The sequence below is a fragment of the Pogona vitticeps genome, chromosome 3 (assembly GCF_051106095.1).
Source record: "Pogona vitticeps strain Pit_001003342236 chromosome 3, PviZW2.1, whole genome shotgun sequence".
NCBI lineage: Eukaryota > Metazoa > Chordata > Lepidosauria > Squamata > Agamidae > Pogona > Pogona vitticeps.
The window spans coordinates 159,098,890-159,124,773 of record NC_135785.1 but is presented as its reverse complement, the minus strand read 5'-3'; the positions used below and the strand labels follow the sequence as shown (position 1 = coordinate 159,124,773).

Sequence of the window (25,884 nt, the reverse complement as noted above, 5' to 3'; positions counted from 1 at the left end):
AGCTGAGCAGGGCTGTTGAGAACAGGACATTCTGAAGATCTTTCATTCATAGGATCACCATAAATTGGATGTGACTTGACGGGCATGTAACAACAAAGAGCATACGGCCCAGGAGTGATAATTAAAGCAAAACTAGAACACACCAGTATCTATTATCAGTCTGAAACACAGCCATGTGTTATGAAAAGATTTTTATAATTGCTGCTAATTCTAAAGGATTTGCTGCTTTGAGTTGTTTTTTTACCACAAAGATGCTAATTTGCACATTCCTGATATAACAGGATGTATTAATCTCCTTTTAACAGCTTCTGTCAAACCGCAGATCAAGCTTTTGTTTCCTCACTAAATATTTCATTACTCAGTAGGAAAAAAGGGGTGGAAACCCCAAAAACAGTTTTCAAAGAAAGCTTTTTTTTTTTTAAAGCAGCTGTGTTTTCATCTGGGTGTGCAACAAAACAGGCTGTAAAAACTGCAAGAAATAAAAGACAGATTTGGGCCAGGACACACAGTATGTGAAAAAGAATATAATTTCAATGGGTGTTGGTTTGGAAAGCCTGATGATTTTCATTGGTGGTCCACAAGTACACCCCACACTGTCAGATGGCATCAAACATGTTCCCTCATACAGTTCAGTTTCCTCCTTCTGCTCTGGAGAAAAATAAAAAAAGTTAACATCCACTATTCACAAATAAAAATGTTAACACCCACTATTCACATTTTTAAAATGTCTGCTGTTTTTTAACATACAGATCAAGAGTCTGAAGTATTATAACTGTTATATTATTTTCCTGCTAAAAATTAAACAGAAGCTTATTTTTCATCTAAGGATTCCTATGGATCATTTGAACTTACTGAACACTAAAACTGCTGGCTACCTCAGACTGTTGCATTGTTGAGGACATTTCTTCCTCCTCAGGAGAACCATAAGATTAGTGTTCTGGGAGTCTTAAAACACTAGCAGAGAGAAAAAAGGTACCAGTAAAATACTAATGAAGTATTCTCATTATCTTAATTTCCTAAGGGTTTTTTAAAAGGCTGGAATATCTCCTTTTAAAAATTGAGATCACAAGCCCTTTTGCTACACCAATCTAGAAAAGCAAGGAATGTTGAAGAAAACACAATACTAATGACACTCAGTTAATATTTCTAAACATAAAAGTCATTACATAATAATTTATTTGTTCAGTTAAAGAGGAGACCAGGCCAACATATATTGCCCTCCCTCCTAATCTCTGCAAGTAAACAGAATATGAAAATTCACTCTGTATATCTTCCTAGGACTGATACTCAGGATCAAGAACCCTAAGGCACGTTTCTTAATCCCACATGAAAATTCATACGTACACAGCCATTTTAAACACACTCCTATGGAAGGCTTGTTTATTCCCCAGTGTGATGTAGTGGATTAAGTGACAAAATCTAAAGGTCTGGATCTGGATCCCCACTTGGCTATCGAAACTCATCAGGGTGTGCGGAACTTGTAAAACCACTCCTTAATCTCACGTAATTTAGCTGTAAATTGGCACATAACACACACAAATGGAAGACTGATGGTCCAAACAGAGAGGGCACCTCAATCCAAAACTTTGGGACAGGGAAGCCTCTGACTATGGCCTTAAGTTGGATATTCGGAGGTCATGGGGTGGGTAGCCGGTTTTCCCATCCCCATATGTTTATTAAGTGAATGGACAAGGCCTTGAGAAGATGATTACATTCTACTCAAACAAAAGAGCAGTTCTAGTATAGGTCAGGAGAGAAATACTGTAGTCTCTGGTAAACTGGAACCAATGTTTGGTTTTTAGAAAGTCATAGTGTTTGTATCTCAGTCATGATGAGCAACTGTAGCTCGACAGTTTTTTGGACCATAACTTCTTTACTGCAGGCTACCACAGTTACCACTGATAGGAAAAAAAAATCTCTAGATGTGGTTGTCCATCCCTGACTTATTTTTTTTAATGTTACATTTTTTTAATGAACCAAAACTAGCTACTAAAATCAAAGGTATATCAGAATGTATTTTTAAGCATTTCCTTAAAAAAAAAACCCCAACAACCCTGCATTTCTCCAATAATGACAAAGCTACAGATCTCCATTTTGGTTCACCACCTGTTGCTTTCTACACAGACACATCCTTTACAATCCGATAGTTTCAGGCAGCTAATATTTTTCTTTTTTTAAAGGACTGAGGAAATATTATCACTTCTCAGGTTAAATTGAACCTGTATAGCAGGACTTTGCCTTCTTAAGTTGCTTACACCTGGCTCATATAATGATTGTGTAAGGGTCTTTAAATGAACAGCCAAAACGGTTTTGAAGTACTGTTGATTGTTAGTGGGTTTTTTTTTTTGTTATACATAATTGACCAAGATCTCTGGGGTCAAAAGAAAAACATTAACACTGTAAATGCTAAAGAAAGTTCACAAGGCATTGATTAAGAAACTGGAGTGGGGATTTTAAAAACCACATTGGTAGTATATATTGTTTGAAAAGCAAATTAGTTTCTTGAAAGGCAGATCATTCTCGCATTTTTTTGTTGGCTAGTATTTACAAAAATAGGTCCAAAATTTTCAATCTTTCTTCCTTTTGTGGTCATCTGTCCAAATGTAACACTCATTTAGTATCTACACATAGCAAGATATGCCTTTGTTTATTTATTTATTTATTTTCAAAACTGGAAGAATCTGTCCAGGGTAGGTGGTAAAGGGCATCTGGATTCATTTAATGAAAATAATACCCAGGAAAAACAAAATTTAAAAATAACCCCCAAATATTTCGTGGTAAACATAAAATACCTCTATTAATTTGGGCAGTCAGACATAGGTATGTCTGGATATGATGGAGATTTTTAAACAGGATCATCTCCCACTGAAGGCACCACATACACCTTTCTCATGTTACAGCTTTCATACAGGGAGTGGAAGCAATGGCAGGGTGGGTAGATGCCCTGCGAAAAAATCAGGATAGTGCTGGAGACTATCTGGATGTGTAATTTGCCCACAGCCTGCTACTCACCCTTTTGCAGGGTGTCGGTCATATAACCAATTTTATAACTGTTTGAAAGCTAGACACTTTGCCAAACAGGGAACCATTATGTGAGTAACTTTTTTTACTGTGTACTTTTTTAAAAAAATGGGATCTTAGCAAAATTCTGCAACAGAAAGAATATCTCCATTTTGCTACTAAAATGGATTATGCAAATTAGGTAGATATACATATATTTCCTCTCATTTCCATAAATCTGAAAACAAAATGTGAGCAGACCATGGGTTTCATTTTGTTTGTTCCACTCGGTAAGACTGCTTCAAGCTAAAAAGAATGCAGTCGAAGTCTGTTCTCTCTCTCTCTCTCTCTCTCTCTCTCTTTTTTTTAAGTGAATGCTCAACTGGCTTCTTACTAGCTCCTCCCTTCCACTCCTGAGGGAGATCTCGCAAGTATATCCAGTTGGCTGCCTTTTACCCTCTTAAGAGACTTGGCTTAATACACTTCCATAAAGTGTTCAGCTGTGGCTGGATGAAGGACAGAGCTTTACAGGGCGTGTTTACTTCTTCAAATGCAGTTCAAAACAAACCTGTGTGTGTGTGTGTGTGTGTGTGTGTGTGTGTGTGTGTGTGTGTGTGTGTGTGTTTGTGTGTTTGTGTGTTTGTGTGTGTGTTTGTAGCTGTGACAGAACAATTTCTAAAGGAAAGTAAATCTGGAAGAAATGATAAACGGTTGGAAACATTTATCCCTTAAACATGAAATATTGATGAAATAATTAATCACTAAATATTCCCAACAATGAAATGTTCAAACAACAAGCAAAACCTGTAGATACATAGACCCTGACATATTCTACATCTGCTGAACATTCAGGACCGTAGTACATGTTATATGAAACATGTAGCATGCAGTTCTGTGTCTTGTTTTGTTTAAAATAAGCACAATGGGCATTGATCTGGTCTGGAAACACTGTGCATATAGAGGGGAAGATTAATCCTTGCCTCCCCAGCAGCTTCGCCCCTCTAGCAATTAAAAGGGGGGGCAGAATTTCAATTACAAGTTCTGAATTAGTGGTGTGGGGGAGGAATTTGAGGGAAGGATTAACCCTCACTTCCCAGATATAGGAAAATTTGTAGAGAGGAAAACAAATAAGATGAATTTTAAAAAAAGAACAATAAAGACCAGGTCTACAAAGTTTAAAATGTCGAAAGGACTTAAATATGTGTTCCTTTTAAGTATAAGTAACAAACTTATCATGTGAAGCATTTATGTCAAACTATTCATGGGATGTAATATTGTTAAATATCATACCATAAATTTGTGAAGCAGATATAATAAGTAGCGACTGACCTAATAGCAGGTATTAATTTTTTTAAAAAAAACCTATGTAGTACAGAAAGCTGTTAATGCCCTTTTACTGGGGGGTATAATTTTGATGTTTGTTTACTCAGAAGTAAGCCCTATTAAGCTCTGTGAAACTTACTCTTCAGCAAATGTTCTAGGAATGATGCTAAACATTATTGTAATTGGTAAAAATCTGTAAGAATTGAAATATATAGGATCAGTTCACACACAAAGGATTCTTTATCATGGTTTGAAGAATAAAAAAAGTTCTACAAGACTACAGATTACTGTCTATCTTCAGATTTGTTATTTTCTCTTTAATATAAACAGTTTGTCATTATATGAGGGTGTCCATATGCCCTTCTTTAAGGAGGGTGGCCCTCTATTTGAAGAGCTGTCCTCCTTTCTGGTGAGGTGTAAGTAGCCACCTTACACCTCCATTAATTTCCCTTGTGGAGCAGGGAAAGTAGAAGCTTTGGTCGGCAAATGTATTTAATTGGCCCTCTCCCCCTGCCCTTTTTTTTGTTAAGTAAAATCTTTGCAGTGAGGGCCATCTTGTAAGAAAAGACACAAACCACAGACACTGATGTAGGTACTGATGAAAAGCAGGAAGGATATGACATGGTGCATCAGTTCTGTGTGAACTTCAGATGTGAGGTCAGTCCCAGGACAGGACATACAGGAACTCCTACTCAGACCATTCCTATGAAATAACTGATTGTTGCCTACCTGGACGTCTTCCACAGAACTACAGTGACCTCTATTTAATTTTCCTTCTCTTTCTCTGTATAAATGCACTTTCAGTAAGCTGCAGAAAATACAAGGTACAGGGCATTTCAGAATGCTATTAAACACTTTGTCTTACTTATTTGATTTATATCTCAACACTTTGCTCCAAAGTGGTTGCCCAGTCACACTCATATGCCATATAGTGAGCAGTAGTGCATTTCCATTCAAATTACAATTAGAAATAATGGCTAATTGTGATATCATTTGCACAATTATTTTAAATCAGCACATGCAACTTAAATGCAAAAATACCCCCATTTTGTGACAAATATCCTCCTTTCTTGTATTCCTTGTTGTCTATGTCCTCCTTTTTGGTGAATTTTTCCCCTCCTTTTTTGGTGATGGAGCAGTGGCCATGTGTACAAGGGGCAGAGCCCCGCCAAGCAGGGCTGAAAATTAGAGGGACTGTTGGTCAAGTTACATTTGTGTGCATTTTGTCACCAAGTGATGTATCCCATATGCTCTCTCTCTCACTCATGCTTTCATTGGTTTTCACCATATAACGTTCATTGCATGGACACTATAAAATATATAAATAAGAACAAAAACATTAAGAAAACATTTTGGAAGACAAACTGTATGACTGAACAAGTTTCTGTCCCAGTGTACCATGTGTGGTGTTAATAGGTAGGAAACAGCCAAGCTGAAAGGGGTGGGACATGGGGCTCCAGTTACTGAGGTGGAGCAGTAACTGGAGCACCCTCTTCAGGATACAGTGTACCCTAGGTCAGCAAAGTTACTATAGTATCAGAAGCCGTGGATGTTGCAAGTACCTCTCTCCTTTTTCCTCACAGTAAAAAGATGATAATAAATTAAATAATGAATCAATACATTGACATATAAAGCACATATTAACAATCTTCAACAACAATACCACAATCAGCAAGTGCTCAAAAGATGTAGTAAGATCTTAAAATCCTAGATAAAAAAAAAGAATGATGTTGATGCCTTATGCCAAAATGCTTCTTTCACTATGGATTTCTTTTACCTTGTTAGTTTATTATGTCCAATTGCTAGTTGGGGTTTTGTTGTTGAAAATTAAATAATGAACGATTTCAAGAAAGCAAAAAATCTTTGGCCAATTGGTAGGACCAACATTAATTTTAGATAGTAAAACTGTTTTACTGGATCAATCTGTTCCTTTACGCTAGAAACCAGATGATGGGTCTATTATCATAAAATGGAATGATGATGATAATAATAATATTTACATGCAGTCAAATCAATTTGGACTTATGGCATCCCTTTCTAGGCTCTCCTATATGTAGAACACTCAGAAGGGGTTGACCACTCCTCTCTTCAGGAAGCACTCCACAAGGTTAAGTGGGGAGTCAAACTGCTGATCCTGGCTTCTCAGACACACCAACTCACTGAGTTATTCAGCCAGCTGGCTATAAAATGGTGTTTGTGTGTCATGTGTTTCAAAGTTAGAACTAACTTATAATGACCTGAATAGGTTTTTCAAGATCAGTGAGATATTTAAGGAGTATTTTTTACCATTCAACCTCCCTCCCCCCATGTTTCCATGGCTAATTAGATATTATGAATCCAGTCCTAATCCATGACTCTATCTGCCACACTACCCTGAGTGAGACAAAATCGAGCAGCTTGCAATAAATTCTGCTGTATTATAAAACTACTGGTAAGCCTGCTAAAAGCAACTACTGAAGATTACAGAGCATGCACACAAGAATAGCGTATATCAAAAGAGCAGTTTGTTTTCCTCTAATACACTAAATGTTGTGGGGAGGGGAATGAATAAGCAAGCAGGACTGATGGCACTGAATCCTATCAAGGCATTATTTATTTGTGCAACAGGAAACAGAATACCAAGTTCTCTACAGGCACACATCAAAGTAAACTGCCTGCTGAAACTAAACAAAGGCACATTCAAAACATTGCCCTCAATCAGCCTGAGCCAAACTTGCAAATGTTATTCTCTTGCTCTATGGCTGTTTTAACTTTTTAAAAGTCCACATACATAGCTTTAGGCTTGGTGATTACTCAGAAAAGAAGCCTTTAAAAACATAATTGTGGGTGCACAGTTCTGTCAACACCCAAATACATTGTACAGAAAGCTTGTGTTTTCCCCCCACATTTGAAAACGAACCATATGCCCCTTCTCAAACTAGAAATTTTTTTTGTCTTGAACCTAGGGTCAATTCTAAAAGTGGTTTCACATTTTTATAGACTTTAGCCAATGGGAAAGGAGAGTAAAGATGTGGTATAATTTATCATATACTTAGGCCCATCAGAAGCTTGTTAGAAATTATTTACGTACATCAGAAGAATATTAAAAGTTATTCAGAAAGGATTTTTCCAATGTGTGCTATTTCACAAAGCTCCTGTGACTATGCAATATTTTCTCAAATATGAGATGTTGACAACCTAGTCCACAATGATACAGTAGTAGCCAGAGGTTGTTTTTGTCCAGCAGCAGGTAATCAGAGCTCTAGTGCTTCTGTGCAAAGAGTTTCCACTGAGCTACTATGGCTAATAGCTGTTGCTAGAGCTCCATGATGGTACAGTAGTGGGCAAGAGAAAACTATTTCTATAACAGACTTTCCCTTTCATGAGGTGAGGCTGAATGGGGGGGTTTCCCAGAAGGAATCAATAATATTATCCAGTTCTCTTCCTTTTTTTTATATTCTGCTTTGCTTTCAAGGAACTTCCAACAATGTAAATTACTTCCTCCTTCCAATTTTACCTGGACAGGCACTGGTGATGTAGACCAGTGGTTCTTAACCTTTGTTACTCGGATGCTTTTGAACTGCAACTCCCAGAAACCCCAGTCAGGACAGCTGGTGGTGAAGGCTTCTGGGAGTTGCAGTCCAAAACTCCTGAGTAACCCAAGGTTAAGAACCAGTGATGTAGACTAGGCTGCAAAATGGTAACAACTCCAGGGTTACTCAGTGAGTCCATAGCCAAGTGGCTATGTGAACCTCTGTTTCCCTGGACCCAGCTGAGATACTGGGTCCAGGGAAACATCAAACACGGTGTCTACTTCTATTATTACTTGTAATGTCACTGTGTATTTTATTCTCATCCAGCTCATTTGTTATCTAATGAAACAGAACAAAAATAAAATACAATGATTTGATTAAGGAATGGAGGAAATACTCAAGAGAAAAGGGCACCGTTCAGTCTGGTTTGCTACAAAAACTGACTATTGAGTTGCTTAACATCTGGCATTAATCCAGAGGTATCCTATTACACAGAGCAACCTCAGGATCGTTTTTAGAGGGATTTTATACCATCAGCATATCATTGCTGCCATAAGCCCAAACCACATGGCCTATTCTGCATGGTGCTAGCTTTGTCTTCATTATCTCTGTGACGCACACCTGTGGGTATTTCTACACCTGTGCAGTCTTGTTCCATAACTTGTCAAGCTGTGTCCACTGTCACCTCTAATATGGTTCTGGCCATAATGTTTTATGCCTTTAAGCTTTGCACTGTATCAAGTTAAAACAAAATGAAGAATAGGACAAATCATTTGCAGAAGAGCAGTTCAGCTATCAACAGCATCTTAATAATCTCTAATAATTTATCACCAGAATTGCATGAGAACACAGCGTGTTGTTCTAAGCTACATATTATTCAACTTGAAATAAATGTGGCAAAGACAGAGTTTCTAAAAGAAGTACTTGTTTTTAACCTGACAACAAATGCTAAGGGTTTTTTTCTGCATCTTTTCTGTTGTGTGACAAAGTACTAAATTGGATTTTGTAGGAACAGATACACTTTGCCAATTTTCCAGCACCAGTCTTTGGAACAGAAAGAAGATCAGAAACAATAAAACCATTAAACAATTCATCATTTGTATTTTTCTTTTATGGATACAACATACTGTAAGTTGAGTAGTAGAAATGAAAACATTCAGAAACAATCATTAGAAGTCATAACTCCATAATTTCCATCTGTGTTCCAGTCTAGACTGCTACAATTGAGTTGTGATATCGGGTGAGAGGCAACCCCGCTATAAAAATCTGCTTTATTTTACCTATAGCCAATCAAATAATGGCTCAGATTACAGTATCTACATTTAAATACTCTTTTAGCAAGTGAAATAGAACAGATTGTTTTGGTCCCTGTCAAGCATGGTACTTTCCTTTCAACTTAAGAATGAACAATAACAAAACTATGCAACACACTGGTATCAGACAAAATAAGAAGTCAAAATAATAGACTGCAAGTTCAGGAAAAAAATAGAAACATTCAATTGCTGTTCATTTGTCTCTAAAAATATCACACAGTTATGACTTGCTTAACTGTGAGATCAAACAAAAACATTTTTAAAATTTTTAAATTTAAAATTTTTAAATAACATTTAATATGCATCATAAGAAAATACATTTTAGGATTAAACATGTAATAGGGTCTACATTCAGGATCTGAGGACATCCACCATATTATTCTAAATATTCCCATGTGCATTTTAGGAGTTCATCATTTTATTCCCAGTTTACAAATACCAGTTCACAAATTCAGACACGTATTTCTTAGATCTGATGAAGTGACTGAAGGATTTCCATTTAATTTGCTTGGCAGACCAAACCTATATACCTCTATTCAGAAACAAACCTCACTCAGTTCAGAAGAGCTTCCTCGCAGGCATACTTCAACAAAACCAAGCAGCACAGACATAAGCCTGTCTCAGGGATTCTTAATGCAACTTTCTTATTGAATTAAACAGATTGTAGGAGGTGGTCTTGGAGCATAGAGAGAGCTAAAAATTTAGCCTGTAACACAGAAGTGTTTTGCTAACATCCAAGAATGTGAGCTATTTATTTAGCCTTGTGCAGGCTTAGTATCCAAAAATATGCTCCTGGCATCTAGGAATCTGAAATATTTTTTCCAGACCCCCTGTAGACATTTTGAAATACTGAAGAGCTGAGAAGCAGTACAAAGACAGAGAACTGTGATTAAATAACAAAAAGGTGTGAAATTAAATTCCAGAGTATGGACTGAAAAGTCACATATATTCAGTTAAAAAAACCAAACCCGGAGTTAAACGAGGAAGGAGGAGACGAATTTCTGTCTTGATATTAAAGTCAGGAAGCGTATGTGCAGCCAGAATAATTAATTAATCTGGAAAACAATGGGTCCAGCAAGGATTCCCACTAAACAGTACCCAGTATTCACATAAACCAATTCCTTCTTCAATGTTATTAAAAAGACATTTAATGAGAACCACATGGTGGACCAAGAGAACAAAATCAGAGAAGAAAATCAAGTGGAGAAAATTACTAAAAGCGCTGGCTGATATAAACACCACTTGTGGAGAAAGCAAGGGAGTGAGGCAACAGAAAGCAAATGCTTTCTCCCATCATATTAGGCAGGGTTTTCTATCTGGCACTAGGCTTTGGAACAGCAGAATCTCCACTGAACATTTGCTATTTGTATTGCAATTGTGACATTGTTTTGCAAACTCTTGACAATCAAGGCTTCCTTTCACTGCCACATTTCTTACAGCTCCTCCCAGAACACATATTTGCATATAAATCATATTCTCATTTTCAAGAAGTTTCCCATTATGCTGGGGTGATTTCATAACTTATTGGCAGAAATCCCGTTGCTTAGAGTAATAAGTTGCAAAGAGAGTAGGACTATTAAATCAGTGATGATTTGGTGAATCAACTCCTCCCTTAATTCTATTGATTCAAAGGGGCCTACTCTAGTTGCAACTTATTTCAGTCAATGTGTGATTTTGCATGTGTGCCTCTTCTATAATGCCCCAATCAATGACATTTTCTCAAAAAAAAAACACACACACTGCATATACATTGAACATTTAATCATAATGATGGTTGTAAACATGCTTTTATGCTTTCATACTTTGTTCAAGCAGCTATTGAAAAAAAAAATCAGTATGGACACGCATATAACAAAACGTATTTTCTCCTGATTGTGTTACTGGTGGTATCTAGGAGGAGTTATTTTGGTTGGATTAACTTCCTTTTCCCATCTCATGATCCCAGTCCAGATTAATCTACTACTGTTATTAAAAACAAAACTATATAAAACACAAAATTATGTTTTTAGAGTCAGATCTATTTTACACTGGTGGGTAAGAAGAAAAAGGTCTACTGTGAGCTATAATCTCAAACATGGGTGCTATAAAAACAAAGAATTTCAAGCATCAATGCTGATGTTATGTTGCTGTTTAGTCGTTAAGTCGTGTCCGACTCTTCGAGACCCCATGGACCAGAGCACGCCAGGCCCTCCTGTCTTCCACTGTCTCCCAGAGTTTGGTCAAATTCATAGAGGGAGATGGAGTCTTTGTGATAGCTTGGGCCCAAGCCATTTAGGGCTTTATAGGTTAAAATCAGTACTTTGAATTGTACCCAGAAGCAGATCAGCAGCCAGTGGAGCAGCTGTAACTGTTACATGTTCCCTGTAACCAGCTCTAGTAAGCAATCTGGCTGCGGTACTTTGGATCCAGAGTTTCCAAATACTTTCCAAAGACAAACCCACATAGAGTGTGTTACAGTAATCCAGCCGAGATGCAACTAAGGCATGTGTCACTGTGGCCAGATCAGAACTTCCAAGAAACAGGCACAGCTGGAACACTAGTTTTAACTGTGCAAAGGAACTCCTGGCTACTGCTAAAATCTGGCATCCAGGCTCAGAGATGAATCCAGGAACACCCCCAATTTGCGCACCTGTGCTTTCAGAGGGAGTGTAACGCCATCCTGCACAGGCTGCAACCCTATTCCTTGCAAAGCATCTCTTTTCTAGCAAGCTAACACTTGGGCCTGGACATGTAAACACTGATAACAAAACCACAGCACTGAAAAGAAAAACAGTCCTATACCATGAAGCCTCTAGAGTGCTACAATACAGTTACAGCCAATAAGTACGCATGCCACCAGATCCATTCATAAGCATAATGCATGCCTAGCAATGTAGTGCTCAAGCAGATTGCTACAGAAACAATCCAAGCTCTCAGCAGTTTGCTCGCTTCATAGGTGTTCAAGTTACCTAGTCAAAATATAAACAATGTTTTGCTGCCATGGCAGTTTGCTATCTTCCCAGTTTGCTGAGATGGCAGTTTGCTGGGTTGGCAAAGATAATATAAATTTCCACAGAAGTTTTAAGACATGTGTTTAATAGGTTAATGGTTTTCTCTATCAGCAGACCTCAACTGTTGACAGTTAAAGAGAAAAATAAACAAATGAGGGAAATATAAATATAGGCAAGTAAGTTAAAACAATACAGATATCAGATACCAACAACACAGGTAACAGGTACTAGGCACCAGACATCAAAGAGCAGGAGAAAACAATTTAGTTGTGGACTTAATTTCCAGAAGCTGGCAACATACTGTACATAGATAAAGAAGTCATGAAATTCCTTCCATAGTTGCAAACTGGCACATGGCCGGCTTGTCTGAGTGAGAACACTGAATAGTTTTCTTGTGTGACTGAATATGCTTAAAGGCTAAGAAAAATATTCTGTCTTTAAATATTTTTACTTTTAAGGACATCAATATTTTAAGAAATATACACTCTGCTTTTTGATTGTGCCTTTTGAGGGTACAAGCCCCTGCATTTTTAGAATGTTATTAAAACATTTTTTTGGTATTTTATTGTGTCTTTTATGCTCCTCCATTTTTGGATTGAAATTTGACTTAATTATTTGCATACAGTTTAAGTTACTTCATATATTTTTAAGCATTTGTATCTATAGTTTTTCACAGCTATAAGACTGATTTCTGAGTAACTGAAATGTCCTATAATTCATAAAACATTACATTTTTCCATCAACTATTGGATTTTTATGCATAAAAGCAATGTAGATGAAAAAAGCTTATAGAAACAGGCAAGCTGACATTGCTTGGAATCATTCTGAAAAAGAAGCAACTTTTACCTAATACCCAGATGAACAATGAAATGATTGGAAAAAGGTGATCTGATTCATGTAGAAATGTGAGATGTGAGGTACCCCACAAACTCAAATCAGCAAAGGCTGTTATAAATTGTATTAATTAATTTATATTTATTACAATCAATGACCAGGAAGATAAAAATACATTATTCAGATAAAATCACATAAAATCAGACAATACCGAAAGACATTGGACAAGACATGTCATAATCAATCCACCATCTGGCTCTTTTAAGACACTGAAGTTAAGAAATAAATTATAAATCTGAGTAAATGTTACAGTGCTCTGAGGACTTTGAGTGTCTTGTATTTGACCTTAACAATCACTCCTAAATCTAGCACAAACCTTACAAAATACACATATACACATAATTAAAGTCCCACAGGGTTCACTGTGTTCCTAAAGCATGTTGATATATTGAACTGCCAAACTAAAAGGTGCTATCAGGCTGTAGCCAGGCAAGTTGTGTCCTTAAATTTTTATAGCTATTCTCTCCCCCCCCCCCCCCCCCACAATAGCAAGTGGAGTGGCTAAAGTGTGTTTAGAACCGAAGATTTTGATTATTATTATTTTATTTTTTTTTTTTTGCAACTGGAAACGGGGGAAAAAATGAAACGGGAAATCACTTGAGATAATTGACATTAGAAAGATTTTTAAAGCATTCTCAACCATTTTTAAACAACCAATTTTAAAATTTGTTCTTGTTTTGACATTCATTTAAGATAATGCATAATTCACTATCATGAAGCAGCCTATACTAAGTTTATGTTTTCTCATAATGAGAAAAAAACATTAATATTTTACAAGATGAGATTTTAAAAATCCCCTGCATTTCAACAAAGATGATCTAATTATCTTTCAGGAAGAAAGTCAGTCCTTTAAGAGCCAGTGCCAAGTGTGATCTGCTGGGAAAACTACCACAGTTCCTACTTATGAAAGAAAAATGTCACTGTCTCTTTTCTTAATTCCACCAGACCAGACTTGGCTATTGGGACTGCTCAGTGAATATTTAAGTGTCCTACTTTCCTTTGGGAATAGTTTCGACACTGACAGCCACATAATTTCAGGCATGGGGAATAAAGCCTTAGAATGATGAATAGGTGACACTTGACCTGCTGTTCATTTCCAGAGTTGGAGGGAACGGCAACTCACATCGCAATTAAAGTAGGCAGAGAAGGCATAAAACACTGCTTTGTGGTTGCTATACCACTCCCTTCTCTGATGCTTATCCCCTAGACACAGAATTACTGACCTTGGGGGGGGGGAAGAACTGTATGATAAAAGTTTCTATAGTGTTTGTTTATGTTGCTTATTTTTGTCAATTTATAATACATCTGGGGACCCTTTGTGCACGACAGGAGAGGAAGCTGAACACGTTCCATATGCGTTGCCTCCAACGGATTTCTGGTATCACCTGGCAGGACAAAGTTCCAAACAGAGTAGTCCTAGAACGAGCTGGAATTTTCAACATGAATACATTACTGAAACAGCGACGTCTACGTTGGCTTGGGCACGTCGTGAGAATGGCTGATGGTCGGATTCCAAAAGATCTCCTGTATGGCGAATTAGTGCAGGGAAATCGCCCCAGAGGGAGACCACAGCTGCGATACAAGCATAACTGCAAGCAAGATCTGAAGGCCTTAGGAATAGACCTCAACAGATGGGAAACCTTGACATCTGAGCATTCAGCCTGGAGGCAGGCACTACATCACGGCCTCTCCCAATTTGAAGAGACCCTTGCCATAGTCTTTCAAGACTGAAGGATGCCTAACTAACTAATACAGCTGGGGATAGCAGGGCCTCTGATGCACCACCAGAAAGGATAAGGAGACATTGAGGAGATACTGGGCAACAAAATGGTCAAAGAGGGATACTGATTTACATTGAGTACTGTAATATAGTGACGAGAGTACCAGAACAGGACCATGCTTGACCATGAAAACTCACTGGGTGGAGACACTGGCAAAACCATCCTTTAGATACATCAGTTTCTCAGAAAACCCCACTAGGGTCCACCTTGTGAGTAGTAATCAATGTGATGTTGCATAACATGATCTCCATGAAGCTGCATGTGCTAATTTATATATCCAGATAACACACCAGAAATGATTTTTCACAATTTTAGCAGAATTACAATACTGTACATCTCATCTGACTGAGAAGAGTGCAAGTGACTGTCCTATGTGTGTACTGGCAGTCCAAGTCTGATATAAAGAAAAAGATGGCTCATATGTTGCTTATTGTAGGTGGTGAGTTTCAAAGTATTTAATCTCCCCCATTAATTATCTTTAAATTACACTTGGGTCTAGCCAACCCTTCAAATGGAGAACAAATGGGAATTGTCCTCCTGCAGCCTTGGAAATGGAAGACTATCCTCTGTTTTAAAAAAGAGGATATGTGGCCAACCTGAGGTAAAGAACATGTCCCTCTAGGTGTTCTGGACTACAGATCCCACATTCCTTCACCATTAGAAAACCAAAACTTCCCAGTTCCTGCCATACTACAGCAGCAGGACTTTTAGAACACTGCACAATTTAAGACCCTACATAATAGAATCATAAAACACAAGCTGGTGAAACTATAATTTTTTGGATTATTTAACTGGGCATACCAACTACTCATGGCTCAAGCAGGGCGGTTGCCCTGTCAATGGTGAATGGAACAACCCACCCCCATTAAGACCCCTTCCTCAAAGCACAATCCACCTTTGGCTGGAGGAACAGAGACTTTATATGACTGAAATATGTTTCTAATCCCTTATTGTTATAAAACTGTTATGTACAACTGGTTTTCCAGGGTCCAGAATCATGGCATACCAACTGGAGGAGATATCCCAGAGAAGCACAATGCAATGCCTAGTCCCTTATCACCATGTACGAAAGAATGGAGCACATTTATCATTCTGCCTGATTTCAGTCCAAGAAAAAGCTATAGGTGAGAAATTTCATGTGTGGTCTGTGCATTCAGTATTTCATGCATGCATTCCCAGCCTGGAACACACATGCATGGGTCCTTCTGGAACAAGGCCATCCAATTCATACTTGTCCCAGGCCCTACAATACCTCTGGGTTGCCCTCCAAAGCTGACCACTGGGAGATGCTGAAGGCATCCCTTGTCTTGGGTGCTGTTTACAATAGAACCGGACCTGTCTGCAAATGTCATTGCACTCCAATTCCCAAATACCTCTAATCATAGCTAATGGTCATGGACCCCTGAGGCTGTAGTCTAATAATATCTGGTGACCCAGGTTTGCAAACCACTGCCTCTGAAGGGCCAGGAGAGATGGTAGAGGGACTAAAAGGAGAAAATCTGAACAATGGAAAAATGCCTTCATAGGAATGATTGATTTCAGGCAACATATCTAAAATCAATTTATGAGCATGACCTGCCTTACAGGTCATGCTCATAAAGCTTACACAAAGCATTAGCCATAAAGACAGATGAGTTAAGTGTATCTAAAATAACAGATCAGAACACAGGTGTCTCTCCAAAATCAGCTTTCCACAAAAGAGAAGAGGAGTAGAAGGCGAGAAGCTCTACATTCTCTGTTGGCTACACAAATCTTAAACCTCATTTAAAAATAAGGAAGACGTGAAAGAGGGGAATGAAGATGAAACAGACAATGCATTTAATATTAATAATCTATGAGCTCAGTGAATGCTTTATTTTGCCCATCAGCAGAATAAAGAAAAAGTAATTAACTTTTTCACACTGTTACAAACCCTAGGAAAGAAACAGATAATTAAAATCTACCTTTTAGAGAAAAAAGTGGAATGACCACCTCAACTATTTCCACTAATACAATTAATTTAACATATCCCAAAGTCGTCATTAAAATGAGAAAGCATTGACCTTGGGCAATGTCTCACCCTCCTAGTTCCACTCATATCAGTCTCAGCAAATCCACAGTATTTAATACAGCCTGTGAGGAAGCCATTAGTTAAACACAGACTTCTTGCACCAAATCAAAGCATGATTGTGACAACTGACAGTGTTAAGTGCAAGCTAGCTTTTGAGCGTGGCACCAGGCAGTCAGCCAGTTAGGCAAGCAGAGATGGGCAGTGTGAGAGCAGCTGAGACTCCATTGACCAACCTATGGTAAAGAAATGGACCACAGTTGGTAGCTTTGAAATACAGTAATAGGTGGAATGCTGCTAGTCCACTTGCTTGGTGACAATGACAGCGGTGGCTGTGATAGTAGGAAACTTCAGCACTGTGGTTCTGCAAAGAGTAAAAGCTTGGCTCCTACTGTCACAATTAGCACTTTGAGTGCCCTCCAGTGCTTCAAACACGTTGCTGTCATTTGCTATCAAGTTGTTTCTGACTTATGATGATCCTATCAATCAGTCATCTCCATCATGCCCTGTTGTTCACAACTATGCTCAAATTTTGCAAACTAATGGCCCACAGCTTCCTTGAGTGACTTAACCCATGCCACACCCAGTCTTTCTCTTTTCATACTGCATCCACGTCTCCTAGCATTATTGTCTGTTTTTCAGCAAGGCTTGTCCAGATTACAACAGCCTCATGCCCGTGACTCACACACAGTTTGTTTTTTAAAAAAACTGCAAAACTATGACAGAACCAACATTGGCACTACCTCTATGCAGCTGACTGAACATTCCTCATGCTCTGATAAATGAGAAAAAATAGACAAGAAAATTTCATAGTATGGCCCAGTATCATGGAGGTATCACGTTTCAGTTCTCTCTCTCTGTTTCTCCCAAACCATGCACAGTGACAGTAAGTTTTATTTGCATCACAATAAAGGATGCACAGATACAGATAGATAGATAGATAGATAGATAGATAGATAGATAGATAGATAGATAGATAGATAGATAGATAGATAGACAGACAGACAGACAGACAGACATACAGACAGACAGACAGATAATGTCTTTTCAGAACTTTCACAGAGCTTCAGTACACAAAACTGAATATCCCAAGTCTTTGAAACTTAACATGAAATTCCTTTCAAGAAACTGTTGGAAATGTAATGGTTATTAACAGGCTGAGCTCCAGAGTTTTAGGGGGACTCTGGCCAGATGTCCTTGGGTGGGTCATCCTCTAGATGCTGCTATCTGCTGTGTTGGTTCTACCCACTCCAACACAAAGATTGAGATAAGAGGTGGCAGTGACAGTTCCTGTCCTTTTCTAGTGCTCATTCTCATCCTGGGAAGCTCTGTCAACATCATCTCAGACAGTGTGCTCAGAACACACTTATGATGAGACCTATGGTGAGACTTAAGGTGGGGAGAAGGGTACCAGGGGCGGGGTGGGATTTCTATTGATGCACATAATGCACATTGACTGGTGCCTTTTTCCATGACTAATGTGTAGGCATCAGCAGCAAGCAGCCTCATGACAACTAAGTGGTAATGGGTCAGGGACACCCTGGAAGTGTGTTGGCATTGTCACACAGCCTTTTATTTCTAGAACTATGATACTATGAACTCTGCCACCAAATGAGCATAGGACAGACATTAAGTGTTAGTTGCCAACTGCGTAAGGTAGCAAAAACTGCTGTGTTAAAAGTGAAAAGAAATGCCTTAAAACAGCAGCACCACAACAAAAGCAAATCTCTGTTTGAAACAGATGGAAAGTCAATCCTGTCCAGCTAATCAAGTGCCCTGAGGTCACACAGTAAGCCAGCAGAAGGGAGAGTGAAAGAATGTCCTTCTAATGTTTCAGTAATTTAGAACACACAAACCCAATATATCTGTCCATCAACTTGCTAAACAAACCCCCAATCCCAGACGATTGCCTCCCCCCACCCACAGCCAAGCAGAGACATGTCTGTTTCCAAGAAAGGCCAAATGGGGAGTGTGTGCACGCATGGCCCGTGCCTCTTTGTATAGAGAACTGAGGTGTGATATCCAATCCACAATTGCCTCAGCTGTAACTTTAAAACAACAGCCCTAATGCAACCTCCAGCTTTCCTGCCTTACATCTAAGAAAGATTTGCTTAGCGAAATCCATCTTTCCAAGAGCTTTTGGATTTTACATTTAAGAGAAACTTTCCTGCCAGCGTTTGTCCGAAGACAGTTTCTGTTGTCACATGGCCAGTGCGGCTATACATGGAACGCTGTTTACCTTCGCACCGAGGTGGTACCTATTCATCTACTCGCGTTTACATGCTTTCGAACTGATAGGTTGGCGAGGAGCTGGGACAAAGCGACGGAAGCTCACTCCATCGCGTGGATTCGATCTTACAACTGCTGGTCTTCTGACCCTGCAGCACACAAAGGCTTCTGCAGTTTAGCCCACAGCGCCACCACATCCCACATTTTTAGTGGTCTACAATTTTTAGTGGTCTACAATTGTTTTAGTGGTCTACAATTCTTGCATTTCTAAACACATACTCACACTGCAATTTTTAAAAGCATAAATTCTTTTCAAACACTAAGTTACGGACTCCAGACAACTGAGGATGGATAAATCTGTCACTATAAAGCATTCACCCTATAGGCATATAAACAGAGACAATGGTTGCAACCACTCTCTTACCTCACTCCTCCCTTCCTAGATAGGACTGGAAGCCTAGATGTGGGGATGAGTCAAAACTACATTTACTTATTAGTGTACATGCAAACTCTCTCCCAAATCATGATCTCCCCCCTTGTGTTGCTGGAAATATCCCTGCCCATAGAGGACACTGTCCATAACTTGCCCTACAAAGGAATGGGGGAGAGGGTTAACTGTATCTGTTTTCTTCTTCTCATCAGTCATCTCAGGAAAGAACAATGAGCTCCTTTCACCTCTGGAGTAACTCGGAAAATACTGATTTCCTTCCTTTCCTCCACCTACCAAAAGAACATTTTAGGCAGTAGGAAAGTGAGGGATAAAGGAGAAGGTGAGAAGAAAAGACTCCCCTGTTCCCATCATTCAGTCCCATCTAACCCCAGGAATTTAACTGCATCCCACATTTGTTTAAAGTTATTCAGAATTGTCCACTGAAGAATTCTCCCTTTATATTAACGTAACATAGGAATGACCACTAAGGATGATGCTATTAGTTTAAAAGGACCACCCTTGAGTTAAAGGACTAACTCAACAAATGGCAAGGAAGTTGGAGTTCAGACTTTTGCAAGGCAACACACGTTACATTCACAACTGATTCACAATATGTACATTTTGTATCTGTACCCAGATACAGGGAGTATTTTAAGAAGGGCCCTCAGAACAGGGATGTGTTATGTAATGATCTTTGTCCAAGCAATGAAAATCAACTAATTAGTGAGCTGTTTATCAGAAGCGCAGCTATTATGTTAAAAAGATTTTTTTTAAAAAAGCCGGTTAAACTGGAAGCAACCAAACATATGCCAATTCCAGTCCACTGCTACCAAAGGAACTAATTCACGAGAACAGAAAACTTTTACTTAGTTTTCCTTAGTATTCATATGGTACTTCATTAGTTTACACTCTTGAATTCAACACTTGATTCTGTTTAATAAAAAGTGTTAGAAGATTCTCATGGGATTACAAAAGTGCAGAACATTAAAAAATCACTAATTTCAATGCCTTGGTGACACTGTTATAGAGAGACAATAAATAATTAGGTTCTTACTGCAGTTTCAATTCATCTTTTGGCAGAGATTCGAAAGCGAGATTGTTCTCTCTAATCAACCAAGCAATGAGGAACAGATCCTGAGTATCACCTTACCGGAATTTCAAAAGTTTCTTGTGTATCATCCAGCATCTGGATTTTGATAGAAACAAGTTTTCCTGTAGGTGTTGTGGGCAGTTTTTGTCCATGTTCCAAAGTACTGATCCCAGCATTCTCCTGAGCTCCTAACCGGGATCCCGCAGTCGGCCTCTGCTCCACTTCACCCATCTTTGGAGAAGCAAACTCCTATTTCTGACAGAGGGATAAAGAAAACATGAGGTGTATTACTTAAAACTGTTAAGAGTCATCAAGGTATACAGGAATTTTTACACTGGCATCATGGCGCACTTCTGAACACTACTAACAGCAAAGCATTCCTCCAGATATTGCTGGAAGGCAGCTCCCACCAGTCCTGCTCACTGGCTGTGCTGGAAGTTGAATTCCACACTGCGTTTTGGAGGACAAGTTCCCCTCCCCATTCTGCAGCAGGTAACAGAGGCACATGTCCTCTTAAAGGAACCTCACGTCCTAAGTATCTTTGCATTTCATAATGCTGTCTGAACTTGATATTTTATTGCTGAATCCTCTGTATATTTACTTGGAAGTGAAGTCCCACTCTCTTCATGAGGGCTTGCTTCCCATTTGCAGTAAGTGTGTTCAGGATTGCAGCTTTTATTTCTTTTAAACACAATTAGCCAAATATGGCATCTTCTAACATTAGGTAACACTGTTATCTGGTGAAAAAGCAGAACTAAGCTAAAGCAATTCTGCTTACTTTACTCCAAATGAATTAGGGCTACAGCTCAAAACCTGTCCAGTCAAGCTGGCTCAGTATTTCTGATGTAACATGTACCAAAGCAAAGTGACAACTGTATCCCCCATGCTGCAAAGCACCAAAAGTGTTCCAGTCCGCGTACATTAGTTATAAATGTATCTAAATAAGTAAATATATTTATTTCCATGATGCTACGAATTAGAACTTTTTAAGCAACAGCAGGCTAACAAGATGTTCGGTAAGCTGGACCCACATTGAGCTTGGTTATAACAAGAATCAAACCAGTTATAGGCACTATAGTTAATTCAGAAGAACTAAGAGAGTCATCAAAATCAGTGAAGATTTGTCTTTTTCATGCAATCTTATGACATATGAGAAATGGGAGAATAAAGAGCATTCTAAAAGAAAGATGATTTTTGAAAAAAAGTTCTCCTTTTTGCCGTTTTGCCTAAGTAATCCAAAAAAAATAATAAATAAATTCATACTTCAAAGCAAGCCACAGTCATAAAAATAATCATAAAATGAAATTACAAAATAATTCATCCTCCAATTACTGAGCAACCTCTTCTCCCCCCCCCCCCGGAAAAATAAGTTATTAAGGAAGCCTAACACATCACAATTTTCATTAATTTTCTTGTTTTACTAGGCTGATTTGTCAAACCATTCCATAATTTTTCTCTCTCCCTTCTTTCCTTTTGTTGCTTTGACAACCTGAGTTTCAAACCAAACCTGCTGCTAACATCTATTTGGGTAATTGCCTTTCCATTCCCCTCCCCCACCTTTTAATCTCTGATCAACTATCATTAGGAAGCATGCAACAAAACAGGAAAAACAGGAATATAACTTTTTGGCTGAACAAACATAGAGTTGATAATACATACAGTTGCTCCATTAATTCTGAAACAAGGTCATGCCCCTTAAAGAGGATTCTAGAATTTTGTGCTGCTCAGGACTTCATATGACCATATTAAATTTAAAACTCCGCAGCATATGGCTGGACAGTGAGGGCCTGGAAAGAATGCACTGTTGACCCAGAACATGTATCCCACTCCTGGAATGCAAATTATCACTAACTAATCTCCAAACTCAGTATAGTCTATAATTTTTAAGATTACAAGTACATTGTAGACCGGCCTTTTACAAACTGTCTTCAAAACTATGCAGCTGCACAGAAAACAGGAAAACTGTAATAGACAGACGGAGCCTTCTCGAAGTTTAGCAAGAATTTGTCACAGAGTAAATAATGGTTAATAAGTTGCCATGATAGATTGGTCATTTAATACCACAGATTTTTTAACAAGTGGAGCCACTTGGAAGTGCTGGGCTGTTGTAAGTTGCAACACTGATTTGTATAGGTTAATAACAAGGCTTGTTCACAAGGACAGTGGATTTGCTTTACGCCTCAAAATTCAGAATCTTCCGCAGTAATGATCCTTGGTAGTTACAATTATATGTAAAGAATTATACAAAAAAACTAGAGTAGACCATCACCTCCACCACCACTTGCTTTCATAGGTCTACAAACATGCAGACCAATTCACATGACACATACTCCCATTCCCCTTCCAAGATTTCCTACACTTTGCAGGTAGGACTTCCATACTGAGCCTTGAGTAGAGATATTTTGAGCAAAGATGCTACAAAACAGAGGATGGTTTCCTGAAAATTCCTCAACATGAGATCTAAGGGATCCTTTCTCCCCTTCCCCTGATTCTTCAAAGCTCAGTGTAACATTGGCACACTACCACACACATGCAACGTGCTAGAAAAGCACACAGATGCACCACAGAGATCTTCCCCTTCAAAAGAGCAGCACAGATGGTGGCAAGTTCCAGGTTTTGCCTGGTTATCATCATGAAGCTGTTCATGCCTTGTGTAGTCCTAGAAATTAGGTGTAGCCAAGGTTGTGGAACACATACTGTCCTTCACAGACAAAAGTTTGGACCTCAGTGAGTTAAAGTTGCACAACTCCCCCACAAACCATTTCTTCCATTATTACAAAATATTTCTACTTTGAAAAGTAAAGTACCTGTACATTTTGTATCATTACAAACAAAGCTAACTAAGAACTGTATTCTAGTTATTATTGTGTTCTGCTTAATTAACTACACTACAGGCAAGCAATCTCTGCATCACAGGAGTCAAATTGCGGCTCCTAGACCCCATCAACGGACTCCAAAAATCCACATTTTTGCCATTATTATTTTTTTTAAAGTTTCTGGATAGACACTTCCAGCTTGTTTTTTTCAAGGCTGTGCGAACTTGCAATGTATGCTGTCAAGCTGGAACCAACTTATAGCCACATTATTAAGGCTTTCAAGGTAAGTGAGATTTTTAAGGAGTGGTTTGAGTTTCCATGGCTGAGAGGGGTTTGAACTAAAGTCTCCTGAGTTCAAGTCTGTCACTCCATCAACTACATTATGCTGGGTAGGCTGCCAAAGTGAAATATTGTGCTTCTTCCAAATGTTTTACCATTTTAAAAAGTTCTGCATCTTAAAAACTTAGTGAGCCAGTGAGGAAGGTTTGGGGTAGCTGCAAAAATGCCCATGGAAGTCACTTGAGGCCTGTGGGCTTCACAAAGGCCACTCCTGAACTACACAGTCAATATTTTTTAAAGAAGTTTCAAAGAAATGTTATGAAATCACAGAGGGCAGTTCTAAAAATGCCAAAAACCAGGAGTCAGCGTAAGGTCTACAGATCACATGCAGCCCCAAATGGGCCCCCACTATCCCTGGACGTCCCAGAACATTGCAGAACCCCATTTTTTAATTTCCCCCTCAGAAAGTCTCTTTTGTGCCTCTGGGGGAATAGAAGACGATTCAGAGGAGCAGCAGAAGACCTCTGGGATCAGTAATGGGAATATGCAGCCCCTCAACTTCTATCCTAACCCAAGAGGTGTGATGATGAACAGCAGTCCCTGAGAACCACCTTCTGAGAGAATGCAGTCAAAATGGTGCCTCCAGCCTCATGTCAGCCAAATGGCTCGGAAGAATACCATTACTGATGGTATCAAATGTTATTGGGGGGACCAAAAGAACTAACAGAAATGCATTCCGTTTGTCATGTAGGTAATCTGATTTTTCTTTCCTATTCAAAAGCCAGATGGAAGAGATTCAAGTGCTCATTTTTATCCAAGAAAACCTGGATATGAAATTCAAATAAATTTCTGTCTTGACATTTAAGAAAATGTACTAATATTCAAGGGTACCAAATAAATACTTGTTTTAGTGGGGCAGTGAATAAAACAGATACTGAAAGAATGGTACACTCAGCGACCTCGTGTTATATAATCCAGAAAACTCTCTGATCCAGATGGCTTGAAATTCAGCAGCCAGAAAATGCTGTTTCTCCCCGCCCCGCCCCCCCCATTGTACAGCAGTAGTTTATCAGAAGAAGGCTACAAATACAGGGCTTTCGTCTCCAGAGGCAAGTAAGCAGGTGAAGTGTAAGATCTTGTAGTTACTGATCTTGCTTGATCCTGGAAGATTAAACCCTCTTTAATGTCTGGTTAATTATTAATTATTGGCTAGATCAATAATTGAGTAACTGAATAAAAGACCTAGGGGATCCCTGGCTTCAGCTATTCTCTTCTACCTTCCAAGAAAAGTGTAGATGACACAAAAGGTGCTCCCATGGTCATACCAAATCTATGTACAGCACAATCTAAAGCAGAGTGAAAACAACAACAACACCGGAACATAGAGTCTAGGATTCAGGGAATCAACAATTTATGAATAAATGAAGAGAACAAATGTCAAGAAATGGAAGGAATGATAGGTCAATGGAAGACGGGAGTGTGAAATTATTTTACTTAGAGCCCTCTGCTGTTGGTCAGAATCATAATCCATGGGAAGGAAGAGAGACGTATTCTGTCAGCCCCCAGTTTTAACTCCTCTCCCAATTCCTTCCACTGCAAGGAGTAGCTACCACTAGTAAAATTCAAATATATATTATTTCATTTTGTACTATTGGTTACCTCCCATACACAGAGATGGGAAGATATGACACAATTTGGAAACACAGAGGAGCGAATTATTAAACCTACCCATCCACTCTCCCTGTGAACTTTGTTCTCAATTCTGGGGATGGGTGGGGGAGGGAGACTGTCTCCTTGAGCTTAAAAACTTGAAGAAAGTGAGTGTGAGTGTGTGTGTGTGTGTGTGTGTGTGTGTGTGTGTGTGTGTGTGTGTGTGTGTGTGTGTGTGTGTGTGTGTGTGTGTGTGTGTGTGTGAGAGAGAGAGAGAGAGAGAGCTTTCTGCTACGTAAACTGTCCTGAAGTGTTCGCTTGTGTATCATATGCTGATTTTGCCAGCAGTACTATATACATAAGTACTGCATGCTCAATTTGCATATTCAAAGGCAGAGATTAAAACAGCAGCATTATTCAGATGGAGCTAAAACAGTGGGGCGGGGGAGTAATGAAACAAACCTATTAAACAATATATGAATGCAGATTTTACAGAACAGGTCATTCTGAGAACAAAATGATATCAGGAG

At 38.8% G+C, this 25,884-nt stretch overlaps 1 protein-coding gene across 5 annotated transcripts in view; it reads right to left on the bottom strand.

Annotated features, from left to right (window-relative positions):
- The window catches only part of FARP1 (FERM, ARH/RhoGEF and pleckstrin domain protein 1), a 239,662-nt gene that overhangs the window by 179,694 nt on the left and 34,084 nt on the right, over positions 1–25,884 (bottom strand). For all 5 annotated transcript variants that reach the window (XM_072994671.2, XM_072994672.2, XM_072994673.2 and 2 more), the window contains exon 2: positions 20,670–20,864. In XM_072994671.2, coding sequence (XP_072850772.2) covers positions 20,670–20,840 — 171 coding nt within the window. In that variant the 5' untranslated portion in view covers positions 20,841–20,864. The remainder of the gene's footprint in view (positions 1–20,669; positions 20,865–25,884) is intronic.